Source organism: Artemia franciscana, chromosome 7 (genome assembly GCF_032884065.1).
Source record: "Artemia franciscana chromosome 7, ASM3288406v1, whole genome shotgun sequence".
Lineage (NCBI taxonomy): Eukaryota > Metazoa > Arthropoda > Branchiopoda > Anostraca > Artemiidae > Artemia > Artemia franciscana.
This window is the reverse complement of record NC_088869.1, coordinates 17,354,789-17,374,154: the sequence shown is the minus strand read 5'-3', so window position 1 is coordinate 17,374,154 and position 19,366 is coordinate 17,354,789. Positions and strand designations below refer to the sequence as shown.

At 35.1% G+C, this 19,366-nt stretch overlaps 1 protein-coding gene across 1 annotated transcript in view; it reads right to left on the bottom strand.

Annotated features, from left to right (window-relative positions):
* Positions 1-19,366, bottom strand: part of LOC136028916 (RAS guanyl-releasing protein 2-A-like) — a 127,809-nt gene that overhangs the window by 56,425 nt on the left and 52,018 nt on the right. Inside the window, exon 5 of the mRNA XM_065706882.1 lies at positions 8,278-8,425. Coding sequence (XP_065562954.1) covers positions 8,278-8,425 — 148 coding nt within the window. The remainder of the gene's footprint in view (positions 1-8,277; positions 8,426-19,366) is intronic.

Here is a 19,366-nt window from a genome sequence, read left to right as displayed (position 1 = left end):
ACTATGGAAGAATTTGGTATTCAGAGGACAACTTTAAAAGACAATTTTCAAGGCTAAATAGAGAAACAGCTATTTCAGACGAATATTCCCCTTCTTCACCACCCTTCAACGGCTCTTAAAGTGATGACTATCACTTCAGATTGACAAAAAAAGACCTTAAAAAGTTTGAATTAAAATGGAATAGTTGTGGGCATCAAGTTATGGCTAATTGTAGGAAAATCCAAGAAAGATAGTCCAGTTGAGTGAGAAGAAAAACCTGGCACTAATTCTCCCCCCTTTCATTGCCGACGTTACCATCCCAGCACATTAAGACCAGCCTACTCAAGTAGATGGATGAACAGTGGCCTGCTTTCACGGACAATGGAAGACTTCGTAAAAAAGACGGATGATAAAAATATAACTATTTTTCTCCTAGACAATCGCGGCAGCCACTTAGTTAGGCCCAGTTTGGTCGACCTGTGGAATATGTGCCGCATCAGAATGCCTACCTTTCAACCCCACTAGCTACACAAGATGCAAATTTTGAATATTGGAGGCATTCAACCAATTCAGTAGGAACTAAAAAAAAAATAATGAAATATCGGCTTTATCTGAATTTGGGAAACACATATCTACATAAAAGGTTTTAGAGCTCTCTTGCGATCCATATTCGAAAAATATTATCCCTTGAAACATAATTTTATTATTCAGTTCTACCGGTATGTATTCTTTCATTCATGACATTTTCGCGAAAGTGGTTGTCTTTCCTTCTTTAATTACTGGTAAGCCGCTTTTATATGGGGGATAAGCTGATAAATCTAATTCAGAATCTCTAGATCTAAATACCAGTATTCTTTTTGCTAAAAGTCAAGTTTGGTTTCTCCAGGTCATGGAAACGATATAATAGGTGGAAGTAGAATATTGACTAACACACCAGAAAAGTGAACTGAAGGACAAGCGGATAGCAAAGAAACAGTTGAGCAAGCATGATTATATCGCCTAAAAAGCGGTTGTACAGCTAAAAACAACTCAAGACTCTCACACTGTCTCTTCTAAAAGGCGCTGGTAGCACCAGACGACTTTGCTAACAAATTATGAATTATGTGCGAAAGATCAGAAAGTGGCCATGTGAAAGTGGGCCACGTGTATTTGAATGTAATCTTTCATCCTACAACAGTCGTCAAAACGCAATCTTAAAATTCTAGTTTGGTGTTTGTAATCATTTATTAGCACGGCTGACTGACCACACTTCTCACATAATTAAATCTGGTAGTTTTCTCCTTTACTTTCTCCCTCCTTAAACGGCTCCCCATATCAATCTAAAACCTTAAAATAATTTATTGTTCTTAAATAAGACCCTATTTTGAATATGCTTGTCCTGTCTGGCACCCTGGGTTGACCAAAGATCAATGTTCCAAAATTGAAAGCATTCAAAAAAGACAATACAAATTATACTGGAGACGTCCTATATTACATACGATGAACGTTTGGCTAGATTTGCACTTACTACGTTAGAATCACGACATCACATCCTTACCATGAACTTTGGTCACAAGTGCCTTAGTTTTGACTATCAGCGACGTCTTCTTCCCCTCTTCAAAAAAAATCCCCCATCCTATCTTAATGCTCGTAGAGCTCCAAATACCCAACTTGACTTGTGTCCCCAAATGTTGACAATGAGGTACAAAAATTCTTTCCATCCCTATTTTGTTTCGCATTTTAATAGTTGATTTAACTTTTTAATTAGGTTTATCCCCTAACATCTGTTTTATCATTGTAACTGTTCTGACGTGCTTACGCTAGCTTGTGTGCTATTTTAGCTAATAAATCATACTCTATTCTGTTCTATTTTTGAAAGTTCGGCCTGGCTGGCCGAACTGGCCAGCCAGTTCGGCCTAAATTGAACACAGGCGAAACATACGCGTTGTTTAGTCTTTTCAATCTTGTTTGTGGTTTTTCCATTGAGTTTTACCTCTCTTGGTTGTATTTTTGCCTCTTTTTTACTTTTATATTCACTCCTAGGAATGTCGGAAGTTTTCCCATTATGTGGGGTGACCTCGGACAGTGAGCAAAAATAGAAAAAATAATTTTCAGATGTGTGTAAAGAAGAAAAAATACGAACGCTGGATCGAATAAACTTCAGGGGAAAACAAGCGTTTTGGGCTTCTGGACATGGCTTCCCAAAAGTAGCAGTCCGAAGTAATCCCGGTATTCCCTAACTAACTGTGAGTAAGGAGTGACGCGGTTTGATAGTAACCGAAACTCTAAAAATTGGAATTATGATACCAATAGATACCTTAAAAGAATTGGCTTATCATGCTAATTCCAAATATATCAGTTTCATTAAGTTTAGCATTAGCCATCAAAGGCTACGAGCCTGAGAAAGTTTGCTTTATTTTCGAAAAAGGGGAGAAACGCCCCTTAAAAGTCAAAGAATCTTAACAAAAATCACACCATCAGATTCAGTGCATCAGAAAAACCTTATTACAGATGTTTTAGCCCCTACATGCACATGTGCTGGTATTTAAAAACGTGAAATTTTCTGTTTTTGCCAGAAAAAAAGATCACGGATGTATGTTTATTCATTTTTTTTTTCCAAGGGCGATCATATCGACCGAGCTATCCTAGAATATTTGTCAAAGGCTCTTTCAAACAGAATTTAAAATTTCTAGCGCCCTTTTTAAGTGACCAAAAAGATTTCAAGGCTACTAGGCCCCCTCTTCTACCCCTTTTTCCAAAAATCGTCCGATCAAAATCTTGTTATACATTTTTTGTCCATCACAGTTGAAAGGCTGAGTAAACAAACTTTCGGATATAACATGACCCCTTACAGCTCCATGCAAAAGGTCCTTAAGTTGTAAATTTTCCAATTGTTTACGAATAGTTTTTGTGATTAGGATGTATGTATATATATTTATTGGGGGTGGGGAAGACAAATTCAAAAGTTAGAATTTTGTCTCAATTCTTTAAAAACAACTTCTGAAACAAAAGAGTCATTACATAAAGAAAGAAAACGACAAAAAATGGGGGTTTTAAAAGCCAAACGAAAATACTGAAGAAACACTTCCTGTTTCTTGAGTATTTTCGTTTGGCCTTTAAAAACCCCAGTTTTGATCGTTTTCTATCTTTATGTTAGGGCAGGTCAATATGATTTAAAAAATTATCTACAAGAGTCGTTTAATTAGAACAATAAGAAGATTTTGTAAAAGTTATAAGAACTTCAGCGTAAAGAGCGAGGTTTTGAGAAAGGCCAAACCCCTTCATTTACATAATAACTTCTGTTAGTTTTAATTTTAATGTTGCTCCTTACTTACAGTTGAAAAACTTTTTTTATTATTTAATTTCAAATAGGTGGCAGTGCGAAAAGTGTGGCTCAGTCCTGCTTTCTAGGGCTATAATAAGGAAAAGATTGAGATGGCTAGGGCACGTTCTGCAGCCGAAAGATGACATATTTCCGAAAATGTTCTTTACGGCCAACCGTTTAGGGCTAAACAAATGCAGGTTGTCCTCGGATAGGAGGATGTCGCTTAGAAAGATTTAAGGGAAATTGGAAATTCCCGGGAGAGCATAAAGAGAAAGGCTTTGAATAGATTGGAAGTGAGGAGTAGCTTTCATAGCTGTGTTGGCCTCAGGCAGCTTCAATCAGTCAATCAATCAATATTTATTAATTCAAATTAAAAATATACAAAAACAATATTATTTCCCAACAGAGAGCAGAGCTTGTAAGGTTGGGGCAGTACAAATGCATAGAAAAAAAACACAACGTCTCGTCATACAAATAATTCCAAAAAGAGAAGAAAAAACTAAGACAAAAAAAAACATACAAGGTAGGAGATCATAGAGGAGGCCATCCCAGCGTGAGAACACCACAGAAAAATACATACTAAAATCTATTATTAATCAATCCCGACATCCAGGCAAAGACCTATTTTTGAAATATGTTTTTCAAAGAAACTCGACTCGTGCAACTTCGGGACATTTCTACTAAGTTAAGTTTATTTACAATATGAGGAATCTGGTATCTGATTGAGAATTAAATAAAAAAAAAACAAGTTTTTTCAACTGAAAGTAAGGAGCGACATTAAAACTTAAAACGAACAGAAATTACTTCGTATATGAAAGGGGCTGCTTCCTCATCAACGCCCCGCTCTTTACGCTATAGTTTGACTCTTTTTCTCAACTCTTCTTTTTAAAACAGTAAAAAACTTTAGCGTAAAGAGCGGGGCGTTGATGAGAAAGCAGCCCCTTTCATATACGAAGTAATTTCTGTTTGTTTTAAGTTTTAATGTCGCTCCTTACTTTCAGTTGAAAAAACTTGTTTTTTTATTTAATTTCTGAACGTTTTTGATTCAATGCATGTTTTGATTTTGGCTCTCCGCAGAGAAATAATTAAAACGAAATTTGCATTTTTTTTTTTTTTTTTTTTTTTTTGGCTAAATGGCTTTCTCATAATTTTGATCGAATGATTTTGAGAAAAAAGAGTGGAGGAGGAAGCCTAGTTGCCCTCCAATTTTTTGGTTACTAAAAAAGACAACTACAACTTTTAATTTTTTACGAACCTTTTTATTAGTAAAAGATATACGTAACTTATAAACTAGCTTACGTAAAGAATTTTTTATTCTCATGTTTTTATTACACATATGAGAGGGTTCGCCCTCTCGTCAGTACCTCTCTCTTTACACTAAATCTTAATTTTGACCCAATTCATTAAGAATGACCCCTGAATCACAAAAGCCGTAGAATAAATAGTTGACATTACTAAAAATACTTTAGCGTAAAGAGCGAGGTATTAGGAGGAGGTGAGCCCCTGATATGGTTAATAATTTCTGTTCTTTTTAAGTTTTAATGCTGCTCCTTACTTCCAGCTGAAAAAAACTTTTTCATATTTATTTTTTAATTGTTTTTTTTTAAATAATGCTAGTAAATCCTGCGCTCCCTTCATGGAAATTTTCTTCCACGAACTGTTTGATCTAGGCTCTTTCTGATTTCACTGGCAGAAGGCGATACTTCTTGGAGCGGATGCAGTGGGCAGAAGAAGTGGGAGTCCCAATTATACCCAAATCATGGAAATAATTTGCTGAGGATTGGATATCATAATACCGCATTGCTGTATCCACGTCCTTCAATTGTTTGAGATTAAGTATATTGAGAAAAATATATAGAGTTTGGGTTTCTGACAGATTGCTAGGCCTCGCAGGGTGATGAAAAAAACACCCAGAATTCTAATTGCCTCATTTTGAATTATCTGAGAGTTGCAGATGGACCATAAATATGTTGAGATAAGCTATGGGGCAATTAAGATATGATTCAATTAGGGAATGGTATACAATTTTGAGGATGGAGAAAGGAAACACCTGTTTCAATCTATGAAGACAACCTAAGTGATGGGCAAGTTTCAATCTCAAATAATCAGAATCTCATCAAGAATAATCCCAAGGTAATGAAATGAATATACTCTTTTTATCGTACTTTGATTTACAATTAACTCATCTATGGTAATCTTATTTATAACCATGAATGTAGCCTCACATGGATAAGGTGCAAAAATGTTATCAATCAGAGAAAAAGATGAATATGTAATTCGTGTCGGAATAAAACATACTGGGCTCATACAATATGAAAGGTTACATTCTAAAAACTGAAGGACATGTCGGCCAATCCTTTGCAGGCTTGATGGGAGGCATCCCATTAAGTCTCCTAGGATAAAAAATGGCATTCGAAGATTTCATATCACGCTTAACATATTTTCGAATTTGTCAATAAAGTCTGTTATGCTAGATGAGGGAGAACGATATATTACAGCAATTAAATTTTTTTCATTATTTGGTAAAAAACATTCAACAATACAGCTTTCGAAAACCCTCTCAGTATTCAGATATAGAAATTCTTCTATATCGCGCCGGAATATAATTTTTAACTAGTATTGCTAAACCACCTTGCTTTTTTTTATTTCTGCTTACGTGAAAGAATTGGAAATCGCTAATATTAATTTTATTTGCCGAGTTTTCATCTAAAAATGTTTCACAAACCCCAAGAATATCCGTGCCCAATTCAAATAAAAAATTTTCAGTCGCACCTTGCCCAATCCTCCAACCACGACAGTTCCAAAAAGATATTCTCCTCTTATTTTGGTTTTTACCAGCTATTTCATGAGAAAACAAATATTTATTTGGGGGGGGGGACTAAAATAGAGTTTTAAATTTCATTATTATTGGCTAGGGGCGTTTGGAATACATTACCAAAGAGGACTGATTTTCTTTCAAATTCTTCCAGTCTAGATGCAGGGATCCTATGAGCTTGATTAACCGTTATCGTGCATTGACCTCACGCCAAGGAGTTCCCCCCCATGCCTCTCCCACTGAAAAACAAAAGCACTAAAACTCACAGATAATTCAACATGAAATGCAAAAGAAAAAACAATAAGGGAATCCATAGACACTGTCAGTACCAAAATCCAACAACCAAGCAAACACTCTCTCTAAACTACAACTAAATGAACAAAAAAGAAAAAAACACACAAAAAACTTTCTTCGCTCGTAATTTTGTTACTACCCTTCATTTCATTCAAATTATCCCTTCGCGCGTCCAACCCAACCTTCAAACAAATCAAACACAGAAAATAACTAAAAAAAGAGAAAAAGGAAAAAATTTCACTTTTCCATAGAACTTCCAGATCCACCCCTATGAATGTCAACTCTATGAGGGATATGCGCCAAAACCGAATCCATAAAATCCTTATTTACCTTGTCAACAGTCACTTTTAGAGGCTCAGTGTTTGGACACTGGCGTATGTACAAGAGTGGCGGGATCGATTTCGTCACCCAAATATCACCACGATTAACTCCACTGCAGAGTAATTTTAACCTCACAGCAAATAATTTCCTTCGAACTTCTCGGACCGATTATGGGGCATCATCCGTCACAAAGATATTAGAATGCTCTAAAATTCACTTGTTTTTCAACCTCCCAGCGTTTTTCAATATAAGAATTCGGGGTTCTTTTCTTGCAACTTCCACTTTGATAAATTTTTTTCACGGTTAATATCTACCACTGAATATTCAAAATCCAAATTCAAGCCAATTCCATCAGTAATTACTTTTTCAAAGATTTTTTCAGCTGATTCTTCATCATTAACTGGGACATTCCAAAGCAATACATTTTTTTCAGTATCTCTGCTTTCTATTCTCATAGTGCTCCCTTTCAATAAGGATAACTCAGATTTTAAACGAACATTTTCTTCTGCTAATAGAGATATATTATTTTTATCATTTTTGACTCACTTTCAACAGTAGCTATTCTAGGTTTTAATTCGGAGACTTCCTTTCGGGAGGTAGCAACAGAATTCTCTAGGTGTAATAATCGGGATTCGATAGACCTAACTGACCCAGATAAATCATTCAGAATTTCAGTATTTGACTGAATTGTGGCCAAATTGTGCAAATATTATCAGCTAGCGACCTCAGTGAAATATTTTCTACTCTTCTTGAATCGGGCGAGCTGGAGTCATTCAACATTGAATTATCCGATGCCGATATAATCTCCATGGCTTCTTCTCCCCGTTTGACCTTCTTCCTTTTTCCAACCATTCTTAACGCTTAATACAGCACCAAAAAAGGGTTGAAGGGAAATTAAAAATTGCAAATCGCCTACCTTAAAAAGCTTTATCAAAGCATTAAACATAACCACGGCAAGCAGCTTTAATCAATCTCAGTCCAGCACTACTATTATAAAAACTTCAATTTTTCTTTTCTTTTTTTTCAATTTGTCATAGAAAATTCACTAAAATTTTTAATCTTCCAATCAATCTTGGCTAATAAATGAATAAAAAATACATCAAGGCAGGTACGAACGCGCGTTAGGCTATTGTTAGCCGGTCGAATTCATTCAGATAATATTTTGTTACAACAGAATAAGTTTAGTCTCTAATTGATTCAAAATACAATCCTTTTTCCACGATTGTTCAAAAACTGGCTATTAATCCTTTTGAGAGAATGAATTTGTCTTAACAGGTTTTAGACTGAATAACAACTGAATAGGCTTAGCGCTGCAAAGTCATTTTCTTTGACAAAAAATCAGATGTGTTCATGACTCATGTCATGTGTTCAAGATGAGTTCATTCACCAGTTCATGACTTAATGATTTAACCGCTTATTTTAAGATTTTTTTTTAATTTTCTAAATTAGATTATTGACGTGAATTTTAAATTATATCGACTTGAAGAGGAGATATATTCGTTTTATTTTCTTCAATACAAAATGGACTTTGCTCAATTGTCATAATACGGCAAAATGTACTTACCCAATCATAGGACGGAAGACTTGATAGATCTAACAGTGAACTTAGACTATACTGTTGAGATTCCGAAAGATACTCGGAAAAATCGCGGAGCAAATTTGACAGTTTTGTGTCCAAACTAAAATGGACGGGAAATTCATGGAGCCAAAACCTAAAATAAAAGACACATTAAGTCATTCAAAGTGAAAATCTAGGCTCTTTTGACTTTTCCTAACAGTGCATGGTAATGAACGAAAAGTAAAACAAATCGTATTATAATGCTGATTCCCAACACCCATACTCCATACTCCAAAATTCCCAACCCCATACTCCAAATATCCAAGTTACCCATCGAAAAATATTAGCTTAAACAAATTTGTATGGTTTTTGAAAAGGGGGAGAAACGTCTATAAAAAGGCAAGTGATCCTGATGGGAGTTGCACCATTAAATTCAACAGATCAGAAAACCTGTCTTTAACCTCTTTTCGTGTTTGGGATTATTATGGAGACGCTTTCGCGTAGTTTCATCACTTGAATTAAGTTCTGAGCAGAGAAACAAAGCTCCTATCAACTATTAAATAAAAAAAAAAAGTTTCTTCAACTGAGAGCTAGGAGTAACATTAAAACTTAAAATGAACAGAAATTATTACGAATATGAAGGGGTTTGCCCCCTCCTCAACAACTCGCTCTTTACGCTAAGGTTTTTTAGTACTTTTAAAGAGCGTCTTATTGTTCTAATTAAACGGCCCTTGTTTTTCAGGAGTCATTCTTACAGAATTTGGATAAAATTCAAATTTTTGCGTAAAGAGCGATGTGTTGAGCAGGGTGCATCCCCATTTATACGCGCAATAATTTCTGTTTTTTTTTAAGTTTTAATCTTGCTTTTTGCTTTCAGTTGAAAAAACATTGTTTTTCATTTAATGTCTGATGTTTTTTAAATAATGCCAAGATATCTGACTCCATCTCCACAGAGAAACCCCCTCACACGTTATTCTAAATGTTGATATCTTCAAAATCACATTTTGAAAAATGAAACACGCAAACGAGGGAAAAGACACATTTTTGGTATTCGCTTATTTCTGCGAAGTTTTAATGAAAATGCCACATTTTTTTGTGCTAATCCGCTGAATATTCTCAACACCGTTACAATTGGTGGCGGGCCCTCCCTAGAAAGCAATTCCAGAGGGGGATGGTTATTATTAGAGGTAAATTCAAGCCATATTAAAAGATATTTGACTGAGAGGTCTTAATGGAAATACCTCGTTTCTATTGCTCTATTAGAGGCAGCTGGATGGGCGCCAGAAGGGGGTCTTGCCCCCTCAAAATTTGGGACTATAAAATAATCATAAGGAAACCAAAGGAAAGAGAGCAGAATAGATAAAAACTATATAAAAAAATTTAACTTTGCCCCATTGTTGGCTGCCTGACAATATACCCTTAATAAGGATAATAAAAGTTCTAATTTATATAACTTAGTTTTATAACTTAGTCTGAGCATAAAAAAATCTTCATACTAATGAATGGTAAGTAAATAACGATCCTTGTCAACAACAAAAGTGTAAGATACTAACTATTGATGATATTCAACCAAAGAATCAGTTTTGTATGATGATAAAAAACCTGTATTTGCTTATTAGTAATTAGCGCAGTAATTAGTGCACAAGAAAGTTCGTATCATTACAGAAAACGCGAGGAAAACAACTTAATAAGGGGTAATTTCAGTAAAAATATGCCGTCAAATTTTGCTTGCATTGCAAGAGTATCCATGAACTGATATATCAAGCCACTATAATCACAAATGTTTCCCCTGAACGGAATGCTGGGAATTTATGTACTTTCCCTTTGAACGAATACGTTTTTTTGTGTTTTATTACATTTTTTTTTCCTGGAGTAATTGTATCTATCTAGTTGTCACTAAGAAAAAAATTTAGTTTTTTACAGTTATGAAGTATAAAGGTGTCAAATATATTAGCTTTTAGTGTCCAAAATTAAATTAGATATAATGAATAAAATATTTTTATTTGATTTTCTTAATCTTAGCTTTAATGTTTTACTTTGAACAAAATACTTTGATAATGCGTTACTTTTAACAAGCACTGAGTCTAAAGGCATTAAATATTTTGGGGTTTGATATCCAAGTCCTAAACTGTCAATATCGTTAAAAAATATCCGTCCAACGCGTCGGTATTGTTCAACAGAACTGAATGCTGGGAGTTTATATCTTAGGTTCGTAAGTAGACTGCTGTTAAAGTAACTTAAAATGAACAGAAATTGTTACACAGATGAGAGGGGTTCCCCCTTCAAGACCAAGCTCTTCAAGCTGCAGTTTTTCGGCATTTTCAAAAAAATTACTTATTGTTCTAATGAAACAATCTTGTGTTTCAGGAGTTATTTTTACAGAATTGGGACGAAATTTAAACTTTAGCGTAAAGAGCGAAGTGTTGAGGATGGGGCAGCCCCCCTCATACACGTAATAATTTGTGTTCGTTTTAAGTTTTAATGTTGCTCCTTACCTTCAGTAGAAAAAACTTGTTTTTTAATTTAATTTCTGATAGTTTTTTTTTAAATAACGTCAGGATACGTGGCTTCACCTCCACGGAAAAATTCCACCCCCCAAAGAAACATCCTCTGGGCAATTCAATCCTGGTGAAAATTTACCCAGGACATTTACCCTTAACATATCCACGTGTTATAATGAATCGGTATAGAGAAAGCAAGACATATAAAGAAATTTCTTATAGGAACTCTGTCTAAATCGTCCAGTGTAAAATTTCCCCTGAAAAGTTCACCCCCTGGGAACTTCCTTCGCCATGGAAAATTCTCCCCGTGTAGAGCCCTCCCAGCTGAAAATTCGTCCTCCCCTTCCCATCTGAAAAATTAATACATACTTCCCAATAATAAATAACACAATGGGCAAATTTTATAACTTAAACATCATTCCCCAGGGGCTGTAGGGTATAATTTAATCTCTAAAGACATATTTATTGGTTTTTCAACTATGCTGATTAAAAAAGCTATCTAGAAATTTTGATCGGGATGATTTTGGGAAGAAAGTGGCGTGGGAGGGGGCCTATTTGCCCTCCATTTTTTTGTCACTAAAAAGAGGCACTAGAACTTTTCATCTCTATTAGAATAAGCCCTTTTTTGACATTCTAGGCCTAATGGATCGATACGATCACCCCTGGAAAAAAAATCATAATCGCGCCATCCGTGATCGTTCTTCTGGCAAAAATGACAAAATTCAGCATTTTTGCAGATATGAGCTTGAAACCCCTAAAATATGGTGTATTGATACGCTGAAACTGACGGTATAATTTTTATTAAGATTCCATGACTTTGATGGGGTCTTTTCCCCTTTTTTCGAAAATCAGAAAAATTTTCTCGGGCTCGTAGCTTTTGATGGGTAAGACTATAAACTTATATATTTGGAATCAGCATAATAAGATGATTCTTTTGATATATCTATTGGCATCAAAATTCCACTATTTAAAGTTTTGGATACTACTGGGCCGTGTCGCTCCTTACTTACAGCTCATTACTACGAACTGTTTGATTACCCATGAAAATCAAAACAGAGATCATTGAAATATGGATAGTTTTTCCTGGGTTACCAAAAGTATTGTATTCATAAAACTATACAGTTTCAGGAAATGTAATTAAACAAACAGATTAGGTTTTCCAACTAAACTAAGGAGTAAATTTAAAACTTAAAACACGTAAATTACTCTGTATATACGAGAGTCTGTCTCCGTCCAAATACCTTGCTCATTAAACACACATTTTTATTGCTTTGAAAAATCTTATCTCTCCAATTGCAAATTTTCTTTAAAAATGTTGAAAAGAGCCAAACATCACAGTAAAAAGTAAGGAGCTGAGAAGGAGAGAGCCCCCTTCATATAAAGAATAATTTGTTCAAATAGGTTTCAAATCTGTTCCTGGCTTTCAGTTGAAAGCTCTTTTTTATTGAATTTCTAATTGTTTTCCAAATCATACCCTAGTCTAACCCAAATATAATTTGAGGTACCGTTCCCTTCAATCCCTGGTTCATTACTTTTAAAATCTGTAAATCAATAATTGTACGTTGATTAGTACCATCTTAGTTCGAATTTGTAATTTCAATTTAGGATAAAATTTGAATATACTTAACGAATTGACAATGAACAGTAATTTTAGTAAAAAGTCATTTTTAATATTACTACTTAAGAATATAGGTTGGATGAATAGAAGTATTACTGTTTATATGGAGGGAAATTCTGTGAGACCTACTCCCCTACACCCCTACTCCCTCATTATAACTGATAAACACAGCCAACCGTGTGGCATTGCTTCTTTTGCAACTGGAAAGCCTAAAGTATAGTTATTGGTACTTTTGAATCAATTAGCTTCTCATAATTTTAAATTGATTGCAAATTCGTCCTCTTTGGGGTAAAGACGTAGTTTGGTGCCCTAAAATGGCAGGAATCAAGACTTATTCTTCCTTGACCAAATCTGTGTGGTTACTTAAAAAAGAGTTTTAAACTGACGTTAGAATGAGCTCCCTCCCAATTATCTTGGACCTTTGGTTTGAGGCAATCACCCCTGAAAAAAAAAAAACCCAACAAAACAAATAAACATGCATCGACGATGCCTCTTCTGAAAAAAAACAAAAAAAAAACAAAATTTCACATTTTAAAGATTGGAGCTTGAAACCTCTATGGTAGGGTTATTTGATATGATATATCTAATAAAGGGATTTTCAATAAGATCGCTTGCTTTTTTGGGGATGCTTCATCTTTTTTTCAAAAATCAGGAAAATTCTCCAAGATTTTTGGTTTTGGGAGGGTAAAAATAAACTGAAAGAATTTTATACATTCAGAATCAGCATAAAAAGCCAATACTGCCGGTGTAGCAATTGTCCTAAGAATTCCATTTTTGGTTTTGATGAATATTGGTCCAACCCACTTTTTACTTCTATTTTTTTCGTCACACAATATTTGACAAGATTCTCTTGGAATGAAATTGTTTTGAAACTGTTCATTTTATTTACTTTAAATAGACAAAAAAAGAAAGAGGGTCACTTTGACAGCTAGATAGTATGTTTACATTATTTTTTTTCCCGTTCGCTATTCAATTTTTTTAATGTCTGAATATATAAGGGATTTAAGTTCGAGGGGGAGAATTCTCCTGTTATGAAAGGGGTACATTTTACATGGCCGTTATAAAATCAAAACGTGGTATCTATGCAAACAGGATGATTTTTGAGTATCTCTACTCCTTCTGTAGACTATTCTAATGGGTATGAAATTACATAATGACACGTCTACATCTGTTGTGATCTAGGGAAGCAATAAGTCTTTGTATAATTTTGGTTTGAATAGGATTTTACTTTAAGATTAAATGAATAATAATTATACGCATAAATAATGTGCATTGTATTATATTGATTAAACAAAATGATCCATTTGCCTTGAATCCTTGTTGTTTAAAATTTCCTGTATTTTGTTTCATTTTACAAGCAATTTAATTGCCCTTTTTATTTGAGAGTTTTTTCCTAAAATTATTAAAAAAATCTTATGAAAAAATATCATCAAATATATTCCCTGTTACCCAACCACCGATTCTTTTTTGGCGTTTAGTCCCCCTTGAAAATTTTCTGCCGGCCCCTCCTGCATCTGCCTTTTACATTCCATTAAATTAAATCTTGATACTAGCTAAATCACATATGAAAATGAAAAACACAAACGAGGAAAAAAGTGATATTTTTTTGCATTAGGTAATTTCTGGGAGGTTTTAATGAAAAAGCCACATTTCTGTGAGCCAGGGCAATGCATATTCATGCCTCCGTGAATATGCAATATAAGCCATGTTAAGAGATTTCTGAGATGTCTTAACAAAATGCCTCATTTCTATTGTTCTATTAGATGAACGCCTATTACATTCTATTAATTTAAATCTTGATACTAGTAAATCACATTTTGAAAAATGAAACACACAAACAAGGGAAGAAGACACATTTCTTGCATTCTATTATTTCTGAGAGGTTTTAATGAAAATGCCACGCTTCTTTGAGCCAAGACAGTGCATGTTCACACCACCTTGACAACATGTGGCTGGCTTACCCTAGCAAACAATTCCAGTGGGGGAGAGTTCTTATTAGAGGTAGATTTAATCCATAATAAGAGGCATTTCTGACATATTTCAATGAAAACGCCTCGTTCCATTGCTCTATTAGATGCACCTGCCTGTTGCATTCCATTAATGTAAATATTGATACAAATAAAATTACATTTTAAAAATTGAAATACACAAATGATGAAAAAAGACACATTTTTGCATTCGGTTATTTCTGAGGGGTTTTAATGAAAATGCCACGCTTCTTTGAGCCAAGACAGTGCATGTTCACACCACCTTGACAACATGTGGCTGGCTTACCCTAGCAAACAATTCCAGTGGGGGAGAGTTCTTATTAGAGGTAGATTTAATCCATAATAAGAGGCATTTCTGACATATTTCAATGAAAACGCCTCGTTCCATTGCTCTATTAGATGCACCTGCCTGTTGCATTCCATTAATGTAAATATTGATACAAATAAAATTACATTTTAAAAATTGAAATACACAAATGATGAAAAAAGACACATTTTTGCATTCGGTTATTTCTGAGAGGTTTTAATGAAAATACTAAGTTTCTTAAAATCAAAACTATGAATATTCAGGCCACCGTGGCAATCTGTGGCTAACCCATCATAGTGAGTAATTCCATTGGGGGGGGTTGTTCTTATTAATTTCGAGCAGTGTTAAAAGATATTTCTGGGTGGTCTCAATGAAAATTCTTGCATTCGGTTATTTCTCAGAGGTTGTAATGAAAATCCTACGTTTCTTTGAGCCAAGACTATGCATATTAATGCCACCATGAATATGCGTTTTCTTAAGGTTTGAAAGAGTTTATATCATTCACTAAAAACATCTCTAAAAATTCTCTAAGAAGGAGTATTTTTCTTTGTTTTGAACAAGTTTATATCATTCTCTAAGAAAACATCTCTAAAAATTCTCCCAAAATCCAGATCATCTCTCTCTAACCTTGGTAAAAAAAAAACTGAAAACCCATGTGAGACTCTAGTTGACCTCCAACGAGTCCTTTAGTAGTAACTATGTCTCTAAAATTTCAATTTTCTTCCTCTCTGGACTATAAGCATACACTCTAAGCGTTGGAGATGTTAGTGGACCCTACAAACAATGGAAATATACATAGGAATGGAACATAATATTTTATTGAAATAGTGGTATGTGGAATACCATCATAAACATGAATGTTTTTAATCCATCTCATAAAATATTTCATTATATTTTCTTTTGAGATGCCATACAATCCATTTTGGGATCATACATAACTTTTAACAGCCTCATCATACACTTCATCATTGATGTTATCAGGTTCATGGACTGTATCTGCCGGTAAACCCGTGATGGTATTAGTAACGTTTGCCGGTACTTTGTTTTTCATTTATTCATCTTTATATTTTTAGTTGAAATTGTCTGGTAATGCCCTTTTCATTTTGGTTGCGATTTCATCGTCTATTACGACCTTATTTTTACATAGGTTGGAGTGGAATCGGGCGAGTTGGAGCCGGATCTTACGGAACCAGAATCGGTGGAACCAGGACTGTGACTGGAACTGGGGTCGGTGCCAGCAGAATCAAAACTTAAATTTCTATAAGAAGGCGCCAGAAACAGGGGAGCAGAAATGGAACTGGAATTGCTGTAATCGGGGTCAGAAGTAGGGATGTGGAAATAGGGGCACAAGCAGACTAAGTGGAATTTGATATTATTTATAAAATAAAATATATGAAAATGCCTAGGGATTAATGAGATTGGCTTGTAAAAATACAAAGCAACGGATTTTAAACATAATTTTTGTCGAAACAATGTCTGAGAATGTCTTAGGAATGATAATATGTATCACAGGGATGTCAAAAGCCAGCCACATATTGCCATAATAGCGTCAATTGACATGGTGTGTCACAAGGGGGTGGCTTGCGAAAATGCAAACAAATGGATTTAAAGCATAATTTTTATCGAGAAAATATCGAAAACAAATGCCTTAGGAAAGATAATATGTATCACAGATATTTCACGTTGGGGGGGGGGGTGGCTTGCAAAAACACGAATCAATGATTTAAAACATAATTTTATCAAAAAAATATTCGGAAAATATCTTAGAAATGTTGAGGGTCACCAGAAGGTGCCAGAGGGTCAGTAATAGTTTGACACGGTGGCGTGAATTGACGTGGGGTATCATTTGTTCAGTATCATTGGGATTGGTTTGGGATGGTTTACGAAAACACGAACAAACTGATTTAAAGCATGAAATTTAACATGAATGTACTTGGAAAATGTCTTAAGAATGATGAGAGGTGCCAGAGGGTGCAAAAGGGGCAGTCATAGTTTTGCACGGTGGTGGGGATTGACATGATGTTTCATGTCGAAGGTGGATTGCGAGAATGCGATCCAATGTATTTAAAGCATATTTTATGAAAAAAGAAAAGAAAAAATCTACTAGGAATTAAGTGCCAGAGTGTTTTTTGTGAAACCCTCTGGGTTTCCAGTGAATGGCCATGTTGAGCCTTAGTTAGAGGGTTGATTGCTAAAACACAAATAATGGGTTTCAAGCAGGATTTTTAACATAAAAATATCTGAAAAATGCCTTTGAAATGCCTTTCGGTGCCGTTTTTTATCCATAGTTTGCCAAGTTGACGCGAATTACCTTGGACTAACACGTTCTACACTTTAAAGTTAAGGTGGGAGGTACTAAATGAAGTTTTTAGCGTAGAAGGACTGAAATCTAATACCCGCTCAAAGAAATGAGGCATTTTTGTTAAGACATCCCAGACATATCTCTAAATATGGCTAAAATTTATCTCTAATAGCAACCCTTCCACTCTGGAGTCGCTTACTAGGGTGGGATAGCCATTTATTGCCATAGTGGCGTGAATATGCATAGTCTTGGCTCAAAGAAACGAAGTATTTTCATTAGAAACTCTCAGAAATAACCGAATGCAAGCATTTCCATTAAATCTACCAGAAATATGAATCAATATGGCTTAAATTCACCTCTTATAACAGCCCTTCCCCCTGAAATTGCTTGAAGGGCTGGCTAGTGACATATTGCTGCGGCGGCGTGAATATTTATAATCGCAGCTAAAAAAAAACTAGGCATTTTCATTAAAACACTACCAACTGCAGTATAGCAATACTATCCTGAACAGGGTCCGTGTCCAAAAAATGAGTTGGCGTTTTCATGTCCGGTGCATGTGCAACGACCAACTGCCGAAACATCCTTCGAATGTCGCATCCATGGTTCTCGCCCTTGCGGTCCCACTCCGAAGCGCTGAAAGGAGAACTTCCCCGACTGCAACCTCCCTGGTCTTTTCAGATTGGCAAAAAACAGTATAGGTGACAAATACATACGCTAGTGTGCAGCGAGTCCTCGAAACGACTACCATGGCCGGATGGGACTTAAGTCAAGTAAGTCAAATAAGTCAAAATGTGTCTCTTTTTTTAATCGTCTGTGAATTTCATTTTTTATAAATGTGACTTTGTTACTATCAAGATTTAAATTGATGGAATATATCAGACAGGTACATCTAATAGAGGAACAGAAACGAGGCATTTTCATTATGACCTCTCAGAAAGATGCCTTAATATGGTTTGGATTTACCTCTAATAACAACCCTCCCCCTCAGGAACTGCTTGCTAGGGTGAGCCAGCCACACATTGTCACAGTGGTGAGATAATGCATTTTCGTGGCTTAAACAAACGTGGGATTTTCATTAAAACCTCTCAGATACAACCGAATGTAAACAATTTGTCTCTGTTTTCCTCGTTTTTGTGTTAAAATACAGTTTTGCTGATATCAAGATGTAAATTATTGGGATGTAAAAGGAAGGTACATCTAATAGAGCAATAGAAATGAGGTATTTTTTCTAAGACCTCTCTGAAATATTTCTTAATATGGCTTTAATTTACCTCTACTGATAGCCTTCCCCACTGGAGTTGGTTGCTAGGGTGGGAAAGCCAAATATTGTCATGGTGGCGTGAATATACATAGTCTTGGCTCGAAGAAACTTGGCGTTATCATTAAAACTTCTTAGAAATAACCGAATGTAAAAATGTGTCTTGATTAACCTCGTTTTCATGTTTCATTTTTCAAAATGTAATTTTGTTTGTATCAAAAGTTTAATTAATGGAATGTAAAAGACAGGTGCGTCTAATAGAGCAATAGAACCGAGGCGTTGTCATTAAGACATCTCAGAAATATGTCTGAGTGTGGCTTAAATTTACCTCTACTATCAACCCTTTCCTTATGAAATTGCTTGCTACGGTTGGGCATCCCCATATTGTCAGGGTTGCATGGATAAGCATTTTTTGGCTCAAAGAAACGTGGCATTCTCATTAAAAACCTCTCAGATATAACCGAATGCAAAAAATGTATATTTTTCCTCTCTTGCGTGTTTCATTTTTCAAACTGTGATTTTTCATAGAATCAAGATTTAAATTAATGGAATGTAACAAGAAGGTGCATTTAATAGAACAATAAAAACAAGACATTTTTATTAAGACCTCTCAGAGATATATCTTAATATGGCTTAAATTCACCTAAAATAACAACCCTCCCTCTCTGAAATTGTTTGCTACGGTAGTCACGCCACATTTAGTTACGGTGGCGTGAATATGCATAGTCTTGGCTCAAAAAAAACTAGGCATTTTCATTAAAACCTCTTGGAAATTACCGAATGTAAGAAATCTATCCCTTTTTTCTCGTTTGCGTGTTTCATTTTTTAAAAGGTGATTTTGCTAGGATCAAGATTTAAATTAATAGGATGTAACATGTAGGTGCATTTAATAGAGCAATCGACACGAGGCAATTTCAATAGACCCCTCAAAAATGTCTCTTAAATGGCTTATAGTTACCTCTGATAACTATCCTCCCCCTCTAAAATTGCTTTCTAGGGTGGGTCGGCCAGATATAGCTACATATTGCCATGGTGGTGTGAATAGTCATACCCTTGATTTGAAGAAACATTTCATTTTCATCAAAAACTCTCAGAAATAATCGAATGCCAAAAATAAGTCT